The sequence below is a fragment of the Takifugu rubripes genome, chromosome 4 (assembly GCF_901000725.2).
Source record: "Takifugu rubripes chromosome 4, fTakRub1.2, whole genome shotgun sequence".
NCBI classification, from domain to species: domain Eukaryota; kingdom Metazoa; phylum Chordata; class Actinopteri; order Tetraodontiformes; family Tetraodontidae; genus Takifugu; species Takifugu rubripes.
In genome coordinates this window covers 7,996,773-8,015,371 of record NC_042288.1, presented here as the reverse complement: position 1 = coordinate 8,015,371, position 18,599 = coordinate 7,996,773, and the positions used below count along the sequence as shown (strand labels likewise).

The window sequence follows — 18,599 nt, the reverse complement described above, 5'->3', positions numbered from 1 at the left end:
TATTGTCAAAACCTTCAGGGATGTACATGAAGTCAAGTGGAATTTCAGTTTATTGTTTAACCATAAATGTACATATTTATGAAAAAATTATATGAGCAATATATTTCAACAATGTGCTTCTGAAAAACATTAAAACCGAGTTATTGGAAAACAAGGACAAAACCCAATAATATAATAAATCAAAATAACATTTTCATCCATCAATAAGGCCTCCAGACAGGCTCTTCACCCCTCATGGAGAGACACGCCCCTTCTATATAATTGGTCAATGCTGTGACAACATTGCGGTCCTCGGCCATAGAGTAGAACTGTTGATTCTGTCCATAGTAGAAGCTGCCGGGCTGGAAAGAACTACTGTGGTTGAGTGGAGGAGGTGGAGGAGATGACAGGTATGAGGTGTAGGTGGTGGGCTGGGTGGCGTAGGAGAAGGTAGGCAGGTGATGCATTCTGGGACTTGGAGTGAAGGGGGAGCTCAGAGAGGTCACCTGGCCCAAAAATGAAGGCTCGCTGGTCCAGAGAGAGGAGGAGAATGATCTGCAATCTGAAGCGAAGAGACGGCATCATGAGCCTATTCACCACAAGGTGAAACTAGAAAGTAGAGAGAGTTGCACTGAAATATTTCCAGACCTGCTGATGCTGTGCTGCAGCTGCCTGGTCTGAAAGCCCCTGATTTCACCTCCTTCTGCCTCTGTCCTGAAAGAAAACCAGAGCAGTAAAAAAAAGTGAGTGTGGTTTTTATTTTCTAGCCATCATTCTGACTAATACACCGTCTACTGACGTCTGGGCTGCCGCTGTCCATCCACGGTCACCTTGATGGCTTTTTGTAAAGTGGCGATCTGAGGTGGTGACATCAACACATTGATGGAAACTGTGAAACTCTTGCCTAAAAAATACAGTGAAATACTGTTAATCTATGGTTTTGCCTTCCTGTCTCCATGAATTTTATTTACAATCACTATGATAAATAATGAATGTAATGACTAGGTTTTTATTGTTATAAGGCAATGATTATTGTTCAGTAAATGGTGTTCCAACGTGAGGAAAATTATTTTAATGAGCAACTAATTGTATACCTCTCCCACTGCGACCTATGAAGCGGAGGTCGTTGAAGTGGGCAAAGCCCTGCTTCATGGTTGCTGTGGCATTGCGTAATTCAGCACTGCTGTTTTCTTCATTGCCGGCCATGACAGTAACAACGACACCATCGGGAACATCATTGCCCAGGGCAAACACCTTGAAGATGGAGACAAGTCAGCACTGGTGTTCAACACATTGGTAATACAATTCAGTGGTCTTGTTTGGCATTTAGCTTACGAACTGAAAGTCCTCTAAGGTTAATTCAAACAGATAAATGTGTGTGATTTCTCACTGTGAATGGTCGGGGCAGGGTCTTATTACACCTCCAATGTTGGGGCAAGCTTGTGCAGAGGAAGTTTGGGCTGTCTGTCTGTACAAGTCCTCTGGGTATCCCCATTCTGGGTTGCTGGATAGTCCCCACATCCTGGTTCTCCATTCGGTGATGACCTGGTGATGGCATTGGCCTATGCTTCACCACAGGATCTAAGAAAGAAAAAGATGCTGTTGTTTTTTTTTGTAGTATCACTAATGTAAATAGAAGTTGTTTATTTAAAACCTATTAATGAATTATGGAATCAATTCCATAATTCAATTCAATTAATTCATTCAATTCCTTTCCATACCTTTTGTGATTTTTTTTTTTTTTTGGCGATTAAGGCGAAAAATAACCCAAAAACTACATATACCGTCAACCCGCGTACTTTGCATCAAATTGCGTCATCAAAGCGCGTCGAACTTAGTCCAAAAGAAAATCGTCAACATATGGAGCCATAGTGCCTTTTCCTGACGTTTTCGGTGAGACTTTTTAGTTGTTCTTGCACCATTCTCGTTTGTACTCAATCCCTTTGATCCCATATCCCTTCTCTTCTTCCTGTCAGCTTCTTTTAACTTTGGCATTGTGTGTTTTCACCGCAGTGTTTGAATAGGAGGGAACTGCGCTGCATTATTATTCAGATTTTACTGCCGGAGGGGTAGTTACTGCGGTCACACCACCTGTTTCCTCTGCATCCACCTGTGTGTGTGTGTGTGTGTGTGTGTGTGTGTGTGTGTGTGTGTGTGTGTGTGTGTGTGTGTGTGTGTGTGTGTGTGTGTGTGTGTGTGTGTGTGTGTCAGAGTGTGTGTCAGAGTGTGTGTCAGAGTGTGTGTCAGAGTGTGTGAGTGTGAGTGAGTGAGTGTGAGGGAGAGGAGGTGAATGAACGATGGTTGTTGTGTTTTCAAATCTGTTCTGCTATCTTGTTATTTTAAGCTGTTGCCGAAGCTTCTGTCTGTGTAGCGGACTAGTTTGGGTTTGGATAAGACCCCAACCATCACAGAGTGAACATTCCTCAACACACTGTCCTTTCTTGACCCTGAAATTTCACCTTGTACAGTTGTCGGATCTTAACTTTTAAACTTGCCAATAATCTACTCAGTGTGAGTCTACTTTAGTGTTATGAAGTTGTCATCTTAGTAAAGTTTTATGGAAAATGTTTCAGTAATATTGGACAATATAGTCTCTGAATCAGTTAAACAGTCAAATTATTTTTGAAAAAGTAAAAGACATTTGTATTGGTAATAAGTAGATTATATAAAATAGCCATACACCAGTTACAATAACGTGTTTGCGTTAATCATTCTTGTTTCCTTCTTAACATCGTCTCAAGTCAACATTATTGTTTCAAGGATTATAAAGGCCAGCTTTGAAAATGAGGTTGGATACTGAAGTCTTGGTGTAATTTGATGGTAATATTTTCTCTCTGTTTTGCTGACGCTGTCAGGTGGTGGCGTTTATGAGCGCCATGGCTGGCTCCACTGCCTCCAGTTCTAAAGACCGGCCATCATCCAGGACCAGTTTTATTCCAGAATTACAGAGCATGATGTAAGACACACAGAAGATAACTCACCCCAGCAGATCAGAGGACTTGTGCTACTGAACAGACTGTTTGAAGCCATAGAAACCTGGGACAGACCCAAAATAATCTACTTAGGAAGTGTTTCAATCAATTATGCTTTGCATTAGTTCATAAAGTTGCACGTTAATTGTAATTCAATATAGATCACAGTCTGCTCATCAACACTGAAGACGTGTTACGTGGCTAGAGAAAAAAGGCGGCGTTTATTTATTTAGTTTTTTAATTATCATTTATCAGTCAATTGATTAATTGAAAATCAGTTGCAATACAGAAACAAAATCATTTTTAAACAATTAAAGTGACCTTAAAGAATTTAGTATATTTGAACCACACAAATATTCAATGTATGTAGTCTAGTTTGGATGTTTTTGCAGAAAATTTAATTTACTTGCTGTTTTCTCAGTTGTACTACAATCATAATGTGTGTGCACGACTGTATGTGTGTTGGGGATACTCACCTTTTGTTTTGAGATCTGTAGAGAGATGTTGGTGGTCAGAAAGGCTCAAACCAAATAAACCCCAAAACCTAAAACCAATGTTGTGCTGGTATCTAACCTCTGAACCTGAAGCCAATGTGGCCACAACCTCAGACCAAAATCATCCTCACCTGTATAATTGACAGCTGTAAGGAGCCAATGGGAGCAGGGAGGATAACAACAGAGAGGCTGTCTTGTGTTTGTATGTGACAGACAGAATGGATGGAGAGATGCAGTGAAAGAGAAGAAACAAGAGAACGAAAACCCTTCAGGATGTGGCTTCAGCTTAGTCAGCCATCATGGAAATGGCCTCTCTGGATGCAAATTTGGGTTTGACCAAATTGTGGTGTGTGTGCCGTGTTTGAGAGATGGAATCTGATTGTGCAGAGAAGGAAGGCAGAAAGAAAGGCGAGAAAGAGCTATTGTTTTATTCATTGTGGAATTGTGTGTTAATCTAATAGAATAGAAATCTAATAGACCAAATATATGTCTGATGGGAATAATACTTCTATTCTGGCAGAATGAATAATATATCCTGCTTAAAGGGATTGGTGCTAAAGTTTGTTTATTGATGCTTTAGTGAGAACAGATAAAACTGTGTGTGTATCTGACTCAGGTTTGCTCTGGGAGATGCCCGCCGGCCTTTACACGAGACAGCAGCTCTGGTGGAAGACATCGTGCACACACAGCTCATTACTATGGTAATGATCCCTTGATGTACAGATCCCCATCCTGATCAAAATTTTAAGACCAGTTTGAAAAATTGCAAGAATTCACATTTTGCATTGTTGGATCTCGAGAAGGTTAAACTTTTTTTCTCATCAGAGAATACAACGTTCTTCCACCTTTCAGTGTCCCATATTTGGTGCTCTCGTGTAAACTCCAAATGGGCAATTTTGTGCCGTTGTAGGAGGCGAGTTCTTTGAAGAAGTTTTGATCGTCCTGTGTCTTGACGGACAGCCAATTGGATCCTCCGACTCAGGGCCGGTGAAGTTTTTTGGGTTCTTTTTTTGAAGCACCACTTAGAACCTTCTTAAGATCCAACAGTGCAAAATGTGAAGTCTTGCAATTTTCAACCGTTTCAAAATTTTGATCAGGAGTGTATAATGTGAGAAGGTTGTATTATGGCATGCTGATAGTTAATAAGGTGTAATTATGATTTATTATGGATGCAGAATGATAATGTACATGATTTATACACAGAAATGCAATGATCGAAAACTGCTTTATGCATATAACTGATACAAGTGCTAAAATTACCTTAATTTGACTCAGAACTGTGAGATTTTGCTTTACAACAGTTCCTTTATCCATATATGGAAGCTTAGCTTGTGCTCTCTGTTGATTGGTTAGCTGCATCAGGCCTGTGAGGGAGCTGCTCTCCGCGGGTCAAGGCTCATTTCAGCCGAGGACATCTTGTTCCTGATGAGGAAGGACAAGGTAAGGTTATTAACATATGATGAAACGATTATTCGCTCTTTTTCAATGTTGATTTCCCGGCATGTCTCCATCAGATGAAAGTTGCGAGGCTATTAAAGTATCTCCAGTTCAGAGATTATAAATCCAAACTTTTCAGATCTCTGGAGGATGATGACCTGCTGTCCGACACAGGTATTTATGCAGCTTCTGATACTTTGTTGCCCTTTATGATATATCCGGAGGATTTATAATGAGTCGTGATTGAATACTGTCCAGCTGCAGGCGGAACTGGTGCCGGTCAACGGCGGCAGCGACTGGCTCAGGATTTTCTCACCTGGATGGATCAAACGGGTGACTTGCTGTCACTGGCCGAGCGCCAGGAAGGTGACCCCATTAAACAAGAGCGACTAGAGGTCAGAGGTCATTGAGACCACCTACGCCAATGTCCATGAAGCATGTTTAGCAGTGATGTGTTGATCAGCACGTCTCTTCTCTTTCAGCGTTCAGAGCGTCAGACCCGAAATATGGACCAGGCTCAGTATGCCGAGTTCTGTGAAAGTCGGCAGCTCAGCTTTGGTGAGTTTATCCTCGAACACTCACATCAGATGCTCTTTTGTACCCTCTCATTGCTTTTATATGTGAATCTGTTTCTATGAATCTTTTAAATGTGCAACCACTTTTGAGTCTAACTACGATTGTCATATTTGTGAGGATAAAATAAATACATTTGAACTAAAAACTTTGTCTTAATTTGTCTTAGCCAACCACATCACTCAGGATCTAGATGTCCCTGTGGAATAGCATTAGGAGTGATGTTAGATGATATTTAGCCTTTTTTTATTAAAGAAAATGCGGCTGTTAATGTTTTTCCAGCTAAGAAAGCGTCAAAGTTTCGAGACTGGCTGGACTGCAGCACTTTAGAGCTGAAGCCCAACAGCCTGGCCATGGAGATCCTGTCATACCTGGCCTATGAGACCGTTGCACAGGTATGTAGAAGTTGTCCCAATGTTATTTTTCATGTAAAATCAAATCAGTTCTCTCCAGAACCATAATTAACCTTTCTCCTTCAGATTGTGGACTTGTCTCTGTTGGTGAAGCAGGAAATGACTCTGAAGACCAGTCCCATCAGTCATGTGATCTCTGCCAGCTATATTCACTACAACACTCACACTGAGGTGAGGTGTACACACACACACACACACACCAGTATAATCCTCATTTTTGATAAACAATTAACACTTGTTCTCAATATTTTTTCCCACAAGGTAAAGAAGGATCCAGACTCACCTGACGCCACTCCACCTTCGACCCCCAGCTCCTCCCACTCCTCAAAACCCTTCCTACAGGGTAACGGCAGCATGGACAGCCGCACACGGCAAAGGAAACGTAAGAAGGTGGGAAATGATCCATTGTTTTCTCTTTTCACTTGTTTCCTTAGTGATTTTTTTTACCTATGCTAAATCCACATTGTCTGCCCATCAGTCACCCAATATCTAGAGAAATAACTGAATTTCTAAACCATTTCCTCCAGAGCTGTCCAGCTACCGTCGAGCCTCCCACCGGTGCCATCCAGCCTTGTCACATACGAGAGGCCATCAGAAGATACAACTACAGACACACAGTGTGTACATACACTATATTCATAATGCGGGCAAAGATCAGGCTGAAATAACATCAGGTCATCATTTAATTGGTTGATTTGAAATTAAGGTTTTGGGAGTAGGGACAATGGGGTCTATTCATTTCTGTCCAAAATAAATAAAGGTAAAGTCTGGCAAACCAAAAAATAAGTCATTTTAAATAATCTGCCACTGAAATCTTTTATTTTGAGCTACATTAGTCAACCTACTTGAGTGCTGCTAAAACATGTGCTTCTTTCTCTCCTAGGGTGCTTATTCGAAGAGTGGGATGGCCTTCCTCGCCTGCTAAAGTCATTTGTTACACCTCTTTTTTGGAATTTGAAACACTTTGTATTTTTTTTGACCAAATGTTAGTTTACTTTCAAATTAAATTTTCAAAGAAACACCGAATGCACTTGTTTTTGTCACCGTTGAAACGAAACTTTATTCATCACTAATACAGAAACACATGTTACTGGCGAGCATGCCCAAAACGCGGCTTGGTATGTTACATGAGCAAAAGCACACAGGTGCAACCCTGAACAGTCATAACTGCTGAACAGACGGCTCATTAATACAAACAGACTGAAGTAAGATTTGTTTTTCCTCACAGAAGCTGCTGATGAGATCACAGTGAGTGTTCTGTGTGTTTGTAGCATGCGTGTGCACAACTCTGTGGTTGGTGTTGCTCAATATTTAATCCCACTGTTGATCAGAGCCTCCCTCTCCATCAGCAGCTCTCCGTATCGCTGCTGAAGTTCTCTCTCCCTCTCCATTTGCCTCTCCACATCCTCTCGTAGGGCCTAATGTGAGAACAAACACACAGATGAAGTCAAACATTTGGAGATTACACGTGAAGAGAAAAAAAAAAAACACACCTAAAAACCGCACATCTACAAATAATAAATGATAGTGGCAATGAAGACGACACCTATTTTCACGTGTCAGATTTACCTCCTGTCTCCTGGGAATCGCTATATCTTCTTGCTTCTTCAGCTGACTAAAGGTCTGGAGCTCCGTGGCAGCCTGCTCCACCTGGTGAGCCACATTTGGATAATATTAGAAGATTCAACAATGCTCGAGTAAATCCCTAAACTCTGATCAGTTTGCAGTGCATTCTGATTCAAGAACCTACAGTGATTTTGTTCTAATCAAGTTTCTACTTTATGGCAGAAGTCTAGTACCTGTTCCCATAGTTCATTGTGCTGCTTTAACAGCCCGAGAGCTCTGGACTGAAAGCCACCCAGCAGGATTTTGAGTTTCTTTTCCAGTTTTGCTGCTTTCCGGGCCTCTGCTGTCATGTGAGCCCGGTTCACCTGAATGGAGAAAGACATTGGTGATAAGACCAGAGTCTCCAGCAATACATTATGATGTAAATGCTACTTGGGATGAAGCTACATTGGTTACTTATTATGCTTTGCTGACCTCAAGTTTTTTCTCAAAGCTTTCAATGCGGTCTTTCTTTGATGCAAGGTTAGCTCTGGTGTACCTGTTCTGAGTTGGCAGATACAGAACCTGCAGAAAGATTGAATTTAAAAAAAAAAATCCTTTTAAAAACCAGTTTAAGTGACCAAACCTGAGTTTTAAAGGAGCACAAAGGAATGTTTACCTGTCCATAGCATTCCTCCCACACCTGGCTGTAAGCCTCCATGCTTAGATCACCATGACCCATTCCAGCCTTAACCACTTCCATTTCTGCTGCGAGTATCCCTTTTGCCTGTCAGTGTTTTTATATCAATATTTATATATACACCGGTATATATTTTTTCTATAAAACAGACCAATTAAATCTTGCTTTGTTGTTACCTGCTCCATTTCCTCTGGGCTGAGCGGCTTATAGGAGTGTGTTTCCAGATAAGCTATATGTGATGCGTTGTTAGACGTTGAGGTGGGGCCCCTGTTTTTGCCGCGCTGCAGCTGACTGGCAGCATTATTTGTTGGGTGGTGCAGACAGTCATGGTGCAGCATGGTGATCATTTCCTGTTTGATCAGCTCTTCTGCTAGCTGGAGGTCTGACAGCGGCTCCATGGATGCGGGCCGCAGGACAGACTCGTTAACCTGTAGGGACATACGGCAACAAACTGATATGACAAGAACTTTATAAAACAATTGCTGTCCCTCTCTTGTATTATGAGTGCTGAAACAATCCCAAAACTTTACAACTAAAATGGCTTGCATGGGTTACCTCAGTGGGTCTGGGGAGATCTCTCTGAACAGATGTGTGCCGCAGCTTCAGCTCCTTCTCTCTTTCTGCGTCCAGTTGCGCCTGAACAAAAACATCACGGTAAAAACTTAAAGTCATTTTGATCATAAAAAACACTCACAAATTATACTCTCGTGCAGATGAACCCCGTGTGTAAATACCTGTTTGCGTGCATCCACCTCGGATGCGTCTTCTGTAAATCCGCCTTCGGTCTCCATTTCTTCCAGCTCTTTCTCGGCGTTTTCAGGAAGAACAATCTCAAAATCGTTCTTGGGGGCTGGGAGTGACAGCAGACCCTGCCTCAGCTGCTGCAAACTTTCCTTTTGCTGTGGGGGGGGGGAATCATTTTACTCAGTATTTTCAAATCTAAATATAAATGATGGCTGACTTTAAGAGAAAACAGGAAGAGGCTTCACTTACCGCGTGTTTAGCATATGCAGGATCAGTCAGTTGCTCCTCGGCGTTAATATTCAGTTTGTCTCGCAGAGGAGTGCGGCCCGGGGTCAGGCCTGGGGTCAGGCCTGGGGTCACAGCTCCACGTGGGGTCATTGCTCCACCAGCTTGAGGGGTCATGCTTTCCTGTCCTTGACCCGGTCCAGGGGTTCTAAAAAAAAAAACAGCATACGTATAAATATTAACACTTGAGGTGTAAATGGAGGACGAAGAGAGTGGCGGGTATAAGCACCTGAATGGTGTGCTGAGAACAGTGTTGGGCGTTTGTATCTGCTGCTTTTGAGGAGTCACTCCACTGAAATCACTCTCATGCAACGGAGTATTCAAGCCTCCTTTCAGAGGAGTATCGATGTTGGTCAATGCCATAAGGTTCTGGGCTTCCTGATAACACAAACACGTGCATTTTATTAAGACAATGTAAATATCCCGGCGTATACTCCAGATATATCTGTTCTTTCGTTGTTACCTGTAGAATCCTGTCCTGAACGGCAGGTGTGCGTGGGGTATGTAGGCCTGTTACAGTGTTGGTAACACTGTACTCTGACAGAAGGGCAGAGGAAGCAGAATTACCGCTCTCGCTCTCTTCAGCAGCTTGACGGGCGACCTCACTGGCAAGGCCTAACTTGACAACTTCCTCTAGCTCAGCATCACTGATCTATGAAGAGCAAATGAAAGCAATACGTTGCTTATTTTATCAAGCTGACTAGACAAAAGTGTTTGGGATAAACTGGACACCATCTGCAGATGGATTTTGCCTACTTGTGGTGCTGGTAAAACCAATTTGGAACGTTTCTTGGTGAATTCAGCCACTCCACTGGTCTGCAGGATGGCAGAAGGAAGATCGCTTTCCTTCTTCTTCTTAATCTTCTGTTTATCTCTCTTTCTCTCCCTCTCTTCTTGCTCACTACAAATACGCACACAAGAAAATAAATTTTGTTTAATTTTCCAAAGTGATATGTGTGTTTTCTAAACCTGGACGTATGCTACAGACTTGCGAAGCTCTCCATCCAAGTGCTGCTGTCTCAGTCGCTTGAAGTTGGGCTCCAGATGTTCAAACTGCTCCATAGTGGTGTCATAGAAACCCTGAAATAAGAGGTTTACAAATTACTGCACTGCAAATTAATATTTGCTGTGCTGTTTTGTGTGGCGTCTGCATTTCAATAATGGTTACCAGAGCAGGTTTCTTCTCAAAGGGGATTTCAGCATTGTAGTCTACTCCTCTCTTCTTCTTTCTCTTCTTGTGAATGTTAATTCCTGCCGCTCTCAGCTCTCGGCGCTTCTGGAGAGCTGCTAACCGTCTGTACAACCACGAGAACATTGGTCATTTATGTTAATTTTTTTGGACAATATAACTAGTTTCATTAGTGTTTCAGTCAAAAAAAAGTTTAGTTAAGAAGAACCAGCAACAAAGAAATGAGGCACTGACTCACCTGGCTTCCTCTAGCTGTTTCTCTCTGGCCTTCCTCTTAGCTTTCTTGCCCTGGGTATTAGCCAGTCGAGCTCTGGCCTCAGACAGCATCTCCAACTCATCTACAGATAGACAGGGGAAAAAAAAACAATTTAGGACCCCCACAGCAAATTCATTATGCAGACATTGTATTTGATTTCGTGGCAGCAGATCTCGCTAGACGCTAAAGCCATTACTCATCACCGTGTGAGATGACAAACCTTCGTCCATGTCCACTGGGTCAGGTCTGGCAGGTTTAGTTTCAGGATTAGGGTCGATCTCTCCTGGTTTTAACTTCCGTGGGTCATCTCCGACTTCTTCCTCATCATCTCTTTGTGCTGCTTTGTCCCTACATACAAGCATTTGCATTTAGTACAAGCTGACTTAATTTGTCCATATTATGTAAAGCACAAGTATTAATTGCTAGTTTATTACAGATTACAGTTGAATCAATCCTAAAAGAAAGTGTTTTTATTTTAGGATTGATTCAACTGTATATGTCTATATCTATATGTGTTTATATAGATGTGTTAAAATCATATCATACAGTAGATATTCATAATGTTCCAGGCACTGGGCAGCAGTACGTCCTATGATGGGAGCAATGGTTCTCCACTGAGTTGGCATAAGCTTGGCCAAATGTAGAAGCTTCTCCTCTTCTTCTCTGGACCATTCTGTCTTCTTAATACTGGGGTCTAACCACTCGTACCTGCACAGACACAAACATGGCACAACACATCTAATGTTAACAAGCTTAAGATCTCTTTTAGACAAGGGTAGAAAATTCTTCCAACCTCATTATTTATTAAATCTGCTTTTATAAACCTCACAACTAGGTAATCTTACATTTAAGTGCTTCAAAAAATGGTATTACTGCCATCACATGTTCGATGAAAACTTACCATCTGGCTTTGCACTGTTTAGCAGATTTACGGTGTAGCAGGGAAGCAATACGAGACCACTGGTTTTTCCCATATTTCATCACCGCTGCCTTGAGGATCTCATCCTGCGTAAATAATAAGATAAGACAGACACATTACATTTATTATGGATTATTTTTTCTTTCTCTCTTACGCAATTCCCCCCCAATGAAAAACATTTTCTAAAAAGGGGGCAACTGTACTGATTTTCTGAATGGCAAAGATGTGACTGACCAGAAAATTTGTACTGAAACAGAAGAATGATTTTTTTTACAGGCCCATCTTTGATTTTGACGCAGCATCGTTTTTTTCATGAAAGACACTACAGGCACTGATTCATTCACCGGTTTGTTAAATTACCAAAAATTGAGATCGACTACATATAATATACATCTATCATCTGCTGTGCTCGTAAAATTAAAGAAACGTTGTGAGGATTGTGGAGACGCGAGGGTATCAGACTATGCTCTTTGCAAGTGACCTAATGACAATCAAATCGCTGCAACAAAGTAATAACTAGTAAGTTTCTTGTTGTTGGCCATTAGCCAGCACTTTATAGACCATGCATTCCAACGTATCAATAGAAATTCGATTATCCCGGTAGCACCACAAATGCAAGATTTTGGCTACGATGGGTTTCTTGAATTGAACATCAAGCTTCATGCTTGGACTTTAAGATTTCCGAGCAGCAGTTAGCATCATGCTAAAGCTGCTAGCGAAGTAAACACGTACCTCAGTGTTGCGCCAGACACCTCCTTTGATCATAATTCGCGGCATCTTGGCGGTTTGTTGATGTAGTCCCCAATAAAAGTGTAAAAACCTGTATCGACCACACCGTGAAGTAATGTGGGATTCACCGTTTGAATTCTAAATAAACCAAATGCGAAAGAGCAACAAACGTGTGCCACAACGGAAACTTAAAAACCGGAAGTACTTCAGCTTGGGCGCTTCAGCCCAAATGCATTCTGGGTATATGTTGAAAATCGCGTGATAAGAAATAATTTTGCAGAGCAACAAATCAGATTTAATTTATGTCCCAGAAAGATCAATCTTAATTCAACGTCATTATTTCTGCACCTAATATATGATACGCTGTTTCATTTCCTCAGTGTTCATAGTTTGCTTGCATTGTTAGGAGTTTAATTCTATGTATGCCTCCTATGTTCAATGTGTGCACAAATATTAGCAGCAAAATAGTTCAGATTTACATTTTTAATTATATAAATCAATGTCAGCAGTTTAACAATCCTACCATCTAACCATAATTAGAGGAAGTTAGTTCAAGGAAAGTGTGAACAACATATTGAATTAAATGCACAAATATGTGGTTTTATATGTGATGTTTTTATTTTAACACCATTTCTGACTTGTTCATTTAACACAAATGATACAGGACAAAATGTTATTCACACATGAGCGCAACAGCTAACATTAACATCAACAAGACAACAAACATGCACACAAAGGACAGAGATAACTCAGTCACTATGAAGATATTAATGCCCTTTCACTCTGCATGAGTTGTGCAAGTAGACTAATGAATGTTCAATTGTTGTTTTTAACCTCCCTTGTGTTTGTAGGTTTTTACAGTACACAGTTTTGCTGTCCGAGCTATGCAAGGTTTATTATTGCAATGACATTGCAAGATGGCCAATGGTCAGATAAAACAATCACAAAACAGATAATTTCCCCCTCGCCGAGGGTGTCCTCATGTCTTGTCCACTGATGGACAGCCTTGTACCCTTGGCCCTCCTTGCACATGGTGTTTGTTATGGACAAATTAAGTAGCACAATAATGAAGCAAAAAAAAAAGAACCCACTGAGGTTCCTAATCACGTCTCTCTACCTAATACTGTCCCTGCCTGTGTGACACTGGTGTCCCCAGTTGGTACTCCTTCCAGTACTCCTCCCAGGTCCTCTAAGAAGGACAAGTACTCTCCACTTCTGTTTGACTCATAAGCAAAAACAACAGTGAGAGACCTACCCTCGACCTGAAGGTCAAGGCTAAGCTGAGTAGATATAAGAAATGAACATTTTATTGGGGTATGGGGTATTTCTGTTTCATCCTCCAACTACTTCCTAACTGTTCATAACATTTCTTTGCTTCATTGATATGATAAAAAAAAAAGGTTTTACCGGTAATGTTAAGAATGATTATAAAAAGGTCTGTCTGGCACAAATGGTGGTCAACTCTTATTCACTTTGACTTCATGTCATAGTCTCCTTCATTACAGAAAATAAACCGGCGCCCATGTGGCACTCTCCAGTGATCAGCTCAATCTCACGCACCTGTTTCCTCCAGTATTTAAACCCCAAACACTCGGCACTTGCGGCCAGGTTGTTTGAGTGCTGTGCATCATGTGCTGGTGTTGTTTTTGCCTCTGCTCCTGGTCACTCTTGTCTCTGGTGTCAGCACTTGATTAAGATTGCTGAACATTTAGATGCTGTTTGTGCTCATTCTACTCTGAAGTCCTGTTACCTGTGGGGTCTGAAAGTGGGAACACCCAAATGTATTAGATTCTCAAAGCACAGCACCTTCCAGTACTGCTCCCTCCAAGCAGCTCAAGTACTCTGCACTTCTGTTCGACCTACTAGGTGATTTTAAGTTTTGTTAAGAGGAAAAGTGCACAGAGTTTACATCCTACTCTATTAAATGCACAAAGCACAACATCATGATCATACGTGTGATGTTTTTATTTCAACACCATATCTGACGTGTTCATTTCACACAAATGATACCGGACTACATGGTTGTTATTCACACATTAGCACAACACAGATAACATTTACATCAATAGACATGCACAAACAAGGCAGAGATGATGGCTGAAAACCAGTCAATCACAATATGAGGATATTATTACCTTGAGGGGGCACTGGGTTTAGTAGGGAACTGGGTACGAGGGGGCCCTAATACCTAAAATATTAAGACAAACCATAACACTCAGCACCATGATAAACAATAAATGATAGTTTTGACAATGAATTTCTTCCTCTTTAAGTACAATTCAGTCAGTGTTATCAGAGCAATACTGTTGGACCAGAGACACAAAGTCATCTAACTGTGGGTTAAAGGGGATGATTGGCTAATAAGAGGGGAGGTCACATGCAGACTGGTATGTACAACTGTAACCCCAATCCCAGCTTCCCTCCTTCAAACCCCTTCTCCTCATTCTACCTCACCCTTGTCCTCTTCTTCCCACTGCCCATAGTTTCTCCCCCTCCCATTTCCATCCCATTTAACTCTAATGTCTATTTCAGGTCTCCAGCATCTCCCTGGATGGTCTTTTTGATACGGAGAAGCATCGTAGTCAACCACTGGTCCAGACGAGATATTGAGTCAAACTCCTTGACGGCCTCAGTGAATGCCTCGCTGTTCTGCTCTTCGTGTGCTTCTAGGAGTTTCTGTTGTAATGAAACAGGAACCAGGGGTGATTTATTTACTAGTTTGCTTTTTTTTTTTTTACATTGCTATATTTGGATCATAATGATTTCTGCCCAAACTCAAGAGATCAATACATTTTAACATGAGCCACCAAATTTGAATTTGAATTTCACTTATTTCTCATAATAATATGACTTAATACATGACGGAAACAAATCAGAAACAAATAAATGTGAATTACCTTCAGCAGTTTGAGCTCTCTTGAGTCTGTAAAAGCTGGAAACATCTCCTCGTACTTCTCTATGGCCAACTGAAACAGACAGACGTGATGACCATTCAAGATGGGCGAGTATAAAAAGGTTTTTCAAAACAGGAACATGAGCGTTACCTTTGCATTCAGTTCATCCACAATGAAGTGACACAGTGAAGCCTTGAAGAAATATTCTTTAGCATTGTACTTTAACAGCGGATTGTCCATGGTGCTCATAGCAACCTGAAAAACACACACAAATATTAATTTTGATATAAAGTTCTTTTACTTTAAGCAATGTTTGCATTGCACCGCATCCCAAAATGGCTCATCTCTGTTCCCACTCCTGATTAAAACCATATTATTGTTTATTCTCCTAGCATAGCAGAAACTGGAAGTACCTGCTCGTAGATTTCAATCGCTTTTTGATACTGCTCCAGCTGCGCGCTGTAGTGCCCGACCTTCAGAAGGCATTTGTTGGCTGAGCTGAACCACAAACAAATCCACGAGTTAACAAGTTCATATAAACTCCACTGCCTAAATTTAAATGCATACCCATCCATCCCACCCCAAACTAAAAAGATACACAAATAAAGACTTTGAATGTGTCATACCTATCTTGATTGTCATCATGCACTGTATAATTTATGTATCCAATAACAGGATCAAAACAGAGAAATAAAGTTGTTATAGTTGCTTTGGTTCACCTGTTAGATTCCTCTCCTTTGTAATAGTCTGCTGCCTGTTCATAGTGAGCAATGGCCTGAAGACAAAACGTGGAAATTAGCAGTAACGATCAGCTTCATTCTCAACAAGAAAGTAGTTTGGTCCAAACATGTCATACCTTCTCAATATCAACCAGCTCCGACTCATAAACCTCAGCTATAGTAATGTGATGTTTGGCTGCAATGGTGAATCTTCCCTGTCGTCAACACACACACACACACACACACATCATATTACACCATAATTCCTATTATTATGACAGTCACAGTGCAGTCGAGAGAAGGATCTTACCATATCAGTGTAAATGTCAATCGCCTGATTTAGACAGTTGATGGCCTCTGAAAGGAGACATATACAAAGGTTTCGTATAGTTAAAGACTGTTGAAGCCTTCTGGGCCTGTACAGCTAAATTAAAACTGTTTCCGCATGCTGCGATGACTAACCCGCTAACCCATATTATATTAAGCTAATCACGAGGGGGGCAGGAAGGATGCTGCAGGGTGACCCCGATATTAATTTTCCTAGAAAAATCTAGGGAGCCATTTTAATGTTCCAGTAATACCACCTCTGGCTCCAGAGTGTCTGGTTAGCTGTTGCTGAGCTTTAGCTTTGGCTGTACAAATGTGAAGCAGAGCAAATTTTTGCATTTAAAATAACTAAAATATATTGTAAAGGATAAGCTGGGACAAAGCTTTGTGGCCTTTTTAACTGGGAACAGACTGGAGAGAGGGCATTCAATAATTCTGGATGATGTTGATGAAGAGGTATCAAGTGTAATATTTAATGTTGTGTGGTTCTAACACAGCAGGGCAGTATTTGGGGCAGCAGAGTGTGGAAGTAGGTTTGCACTCACCCGGTGGGTCGGCTTTCTTGTACGCGTTGCCAGCGTCGACAAAACTTGTGGCAGAGTCCAGCTTGTTCTGCAGCTGCATGTGGAGCCGTGCAGCCTGGCAAAAAGCATTGCCAGCAGCTAAACACACACACACACACACACACACACACACATTATATGTTACTCATTCTTTTTAAATTATACATCTGGACAACATTTATGGCTATTATGGCAGCATGTGCTAATAGAATTATTATGAGCTTTTCAGGTTTGCGTGTGTGGAAATTTAAGAGCCGTTTATTTTGACTCATGAGCTTGTGATGCACACACCGCGCATGCATGCATACATGTCACCTACCACTCCAGTTCTTGGCCATTTTAAACATGTTGGCTGCTCTGGCGTACATTTCACAGGCATCCTCCACCTTGTGGTTCCCCCTGTGAGCAGAGGAAAAAGGTTTTTAAGTCAGGATTACTTTTAATGTTGGTACCAAATTAGCAACCGGATTTGTCCCTCTCAAAGACGTAGAGGAGCATGGTGGATCGCTTCATCCTGCAGCCAAAAATCATCCCTTTGATGTGGTACCAGTCAGATGTTTTGTGTTTATTCTTATCAATATTTTGACCTATAAACCAGACTGGTGGACCTCTGCTGCCTGCAGCATGAACCGCTTTAATGTATTTACATCGGCCTGTCAGGAACTGCTTAAAGAATGAATGGATGAATAACTAACAAACAAACAAATAAATGGAGGACCATGACTCAGCAAATATTTGCCAACAGGTTGTGTATTTGCAGTGGTAGAATTACAACTAAAATACATGTTTATTGTAATTATTGTTAAAATAAGCTCGCTCCATATGTCATTTGAGGGTTTATTTGTGTGCTATATGCAATGGATCAATTTCTATCCAAACATTAACATCCATCTTCCCACGCAGCCAAATGCAAATGCATGAGCGTGCGCCGCACACACACACACACACACACACACATTGTCCCTGCATCACTATCGACTGGTTTGCTTTCACACCATACAGGGTGCGCTGGTCTGCGTGCCTTTTTGCCTCTTTTTCCTCCATGCACACGTTTCCTAAATCTGCCTCTTGCAGCAACATCACCATCGCCAGCAGCCGGATAACAAACCCCATTTCTGATGCGTGACAGCTCAAGACACGCAGGCCACATTACCTGCGATGACAGCTTAAGCTTTCCTGAGGTAGCCTCGCACAACGGAGGGAATCCCACAGTATTGTGAGCCACCTCATCGAGTTAATTACGCAAAAGGACAAAATGTCACAGGTAAAGTTAGCATCTCCTGCAGAGACCTACGCTGCCGAAGGAAGAGAAGGCCGACAAAATGCAAAACGCAGGATATGATAACGCCACAAAGCCAAGAAAATCTCTAATACTACTGATTCCATTGGCGATGGAGCTTGGCTTTAATTGGCCCTGTGCGCAAATCCCCATACTCAAATAAGAAGGGGGAGACAGAGGTAAACACTGACAGTGACGAACATAATTTACCCGAACATCCCTCCGAGGAAGGACCCGGACGCTTTGACCTTCTTGTCGGCTTCGGCCATCAGCTGCATGGCCTCCTTCTCTTTGCCTGAGTTGTCCATGGCGAACTGGGTCTACCACTGGCGGAGTGATGGGAGGAGAACAGGCCGATGTTCCGCAGTGGAAGAAGCTGGTTAGAGAGGAGGATGGAGCAGGAGAAGGAGGAGGAGGGGGGGGACTGATGCTGTTGATGCTGAGGAGAGACGAGATGAGCTTTCTTCTTCCACGGCAGAAATGCAAACACGTTACTACTAGCGCCACCTGGCGGAAGTCTATGAGAATGCAACGTCTTTCAATTCAACGATTCAATGTAACGAAATAGAACTGATTTTCAAA

The 18,599-nt window shown here is 41.7% G+C and overlaps 4 protein-coding genes across 6 annotated transcripts; 1 reads left to right on the top strand and 3 right to left on the bottom strand.

Moving 5' to 3' along the window:
- Nucleotides 1–74: 74 nt before the first annotated feature.
- Nucleotides 75–3,009, bottom strand: runx2a (RUNX family transcription factor 2a). 2 transcript variants are annotated; one of them, XM_029834582.1, is made up of 6 exons: nt 1,771–1,798; nt 1,370–1,560; nt 1,074–1,233; nt 779–883; nt 628–693; nt 75–541 (listed from the first exon to the last, which is right to left on the bottom strand). In XM_029834582.1, exons 1-6 carry the CDS (start codon nt 1,796–1,798, stop codon nt 201–203), a joined length of 891 nt encoding a protein of 296 aa, XP_029690442.1. In that variant the 3' UTR covers nt 75–200.
- Nucleotides 1,788–6,894, top strand: supt3h (SPT3 homolog, SAGA and STAGA complex component). Of its 2 annotated transcripts, none has more exons than XM_029834853.1 (12): nt 1,788–1,872; nt 2,835–2,935; nt 4,062–4,146; nt 4,799–4,885; nt 4,960–5,056; nt 5,147–5,277; nt 5,365–5,440; nt 5,738–5,850; nt 5,935–6,039; nt 6,130–6,258; nt 6,396–6,485; nt 6,752–6,894. In XM_029834853.1, exons 2-12 carry the CDS (start codon nt 2,847–2,849, stop codon nt 6,791–6,793), a joined length of 1,044 nt encoding a protein of 347 aa, XP_029690713.1. In that variant the 5' UTR covers nt 1,788–1,872; nt 2,835–2,846; the 3' UTR covers nt 6,794–6,894. The 2 variants fall into 2 exon arrangements, with proteins under 2 accessions (XP_029690713.1, XP_011601370.1); XM_011603068.2 differs by having other exon boundaries at nt 5,141–5,277.
- A 13-nt stretch (nt 6,895–6,907) lies between these two features.
- cdc5l (CDC5 cell division cycle 5-like (S. pombe)) lies at nt 6,908–12,451 on the bottom strand. The gene is made up of 19 exons (XM_003963842.3): nt 12,239–12,451; nt 11,489–11,592; nt 11,134–11,295; nt 10,808–10,935; nt 10,570–10,669; nt 10,311–10,437; nt 10,131–10,222; nt 9,899–10,043; nt 9,606–9,794; nt 9,372–9,520; nt 9,107–9,290; nt 8,848–9,012; nt 8,669–8,749; nt 8,290–8,541; nt 8,093–8,200; nt 7,909–7,998; nt 7,668–7,799; nt 7,438–7,518; nt 6,908–7,286 (listed from the first exon to the last, which is right to left on the bottom strand). Exons 1-19 carry the CDS (start codon nt 12,281–12,283, stop codon nt 7,173–7,175), a joined length of 2,448 nt encoding a protein of 815 aa, XP_003963891.1. The 5' UTR covers nt 12,284–12,451; the 3' UTR covers nt 6,908–7,172.
- Nucleotides 12,452–14,179: 1,728 nt separating this feature from the next.
- Nucleotides 14,180–18,482, bottom strand: napba (N-ethylmaleimide-sensitive factor attachment protein, beta a). The gene is made up of 10 exons (XM_003963803.3): nt 18,228–18,482; nt 17,058–17,137; nt 16,721–16,837; nt 16,159–16,205; nt 15,986–16,063; nt 15,849–15,904; nt 15,543–15,627; nt 15,280–15,384; nt 15,133–15,201; nt 14,180–14,911 (listed from the first exon to the last, which is right to left on the bottom strand). The coding sequence occupies exons 1-10, from the start codon at nt 18,323–18,325 to the stop codon at nt 14,759–14,761; spliced, it is 888 nt and encodes a 295-aa protein (XP_003963852.1). The 5' UTR covers nt 18,326–18,482; the 3' UTR covers nt 14,180–14,758.
- Nucleotides 18,483–18,599: the final 117 nt, after the last annotated feature.

What these genes read in the sequence shown, in the direction of transcription:
- runx2a (XM_029834582.1), bottom strand. Translation starts at nt 1,798, where the DNA reads ATGACGCAATTTGATGCAAAGTACGCGG. An exon ending in ATTTGATGCAAAGTACGCGG is followed by an intron (nt 1,561 to 1,770) that starts GTTGACGGTATA and finishes TTTCTTTCTTAG; the next exon opens with ATCCTGTGGTGAAGCATAGG. An exon ending in CTGCAGCACAGCATCAGCAG is followed by an intron (nt 542 to 627) that starts GTCTGGAAATAT and finishes TCTTCGCTTCAG; the next exon opens with ATTGCAGATCATTCTCCTCC.
- supt3h (XM_011603068.2), top strand. Translation starts at nt 2,847, where the DNA reads ATGAGCGCCATGGCTGGCTCCACTGCCTCCAGTTCTAAAGACCGGCCA. An exon ending in AAGTCGGCAGCTCAGCTTTG is followed by an intron (nt 5,441 to 5,737) that starts GTGAGTTTATCC and finishes ATGTTTTTCCAG; the next exon opens with CTAAGAAAGCGTCAAAGTTT. An exon ending in CCTATGAGACCGTTGCACAG is followed by an intron (nt 5,851 to 5,934) that starts GTATGTAGAAGT and finishes TTTCTCCTTCAG; the next exon opens with ATTGTGGACTTGTCTCTGTT.
- cdc5l (XM_003963842.3), bottom strand. Translation starts at nt 12,283, where the DNA reads ATGCCGCGAATTATGATCAAAGGAGGTGTCTGGCGCAACACTGAG. An exon ending in TTGAGAAGAAACCTGCTCTG is followed by an intron (nt 10,223 to 10,310) that starts GTAACCATTATT and finishes CTCTTATTTCAG; the next exon opens with GGTTTCTATGACACCACTAT. An exon ending in ACAATGAACTATGGGAACAG is followed by an intron (nt 7,519 to 7,667) that starts GTACTAGACTTC and finishes GTGGCTCACCAG; the next exon opens with GTGGAGCAGGCTGCCACGGA.
- napba (XM_003963803.3), bottom strand. Translation starts at nt 18,325, where the DNA reads ATGGACAACTCAGGCAAAGAGAAGGAGGCCATGCAGCTGATGGCCGAA. An exon ending in CAAGAAAGCCGACCCACCGG is followed by an intron (nt 16,206 to 16,720) that starts GTGAGTGCAAAC and finishes GTCTCCTTTCAG; the next exon opens with AGGCCATCAACTGTCTAAAT. An exon ending in GAGAGCTCAAACTGCTGAAG is followed by an intron (nt 14,912 to 15,132) that starts GTAATTCACATT and finishes TCATTACAACAG; the next exon opens with AAACTCCTAGAAGCACACGA.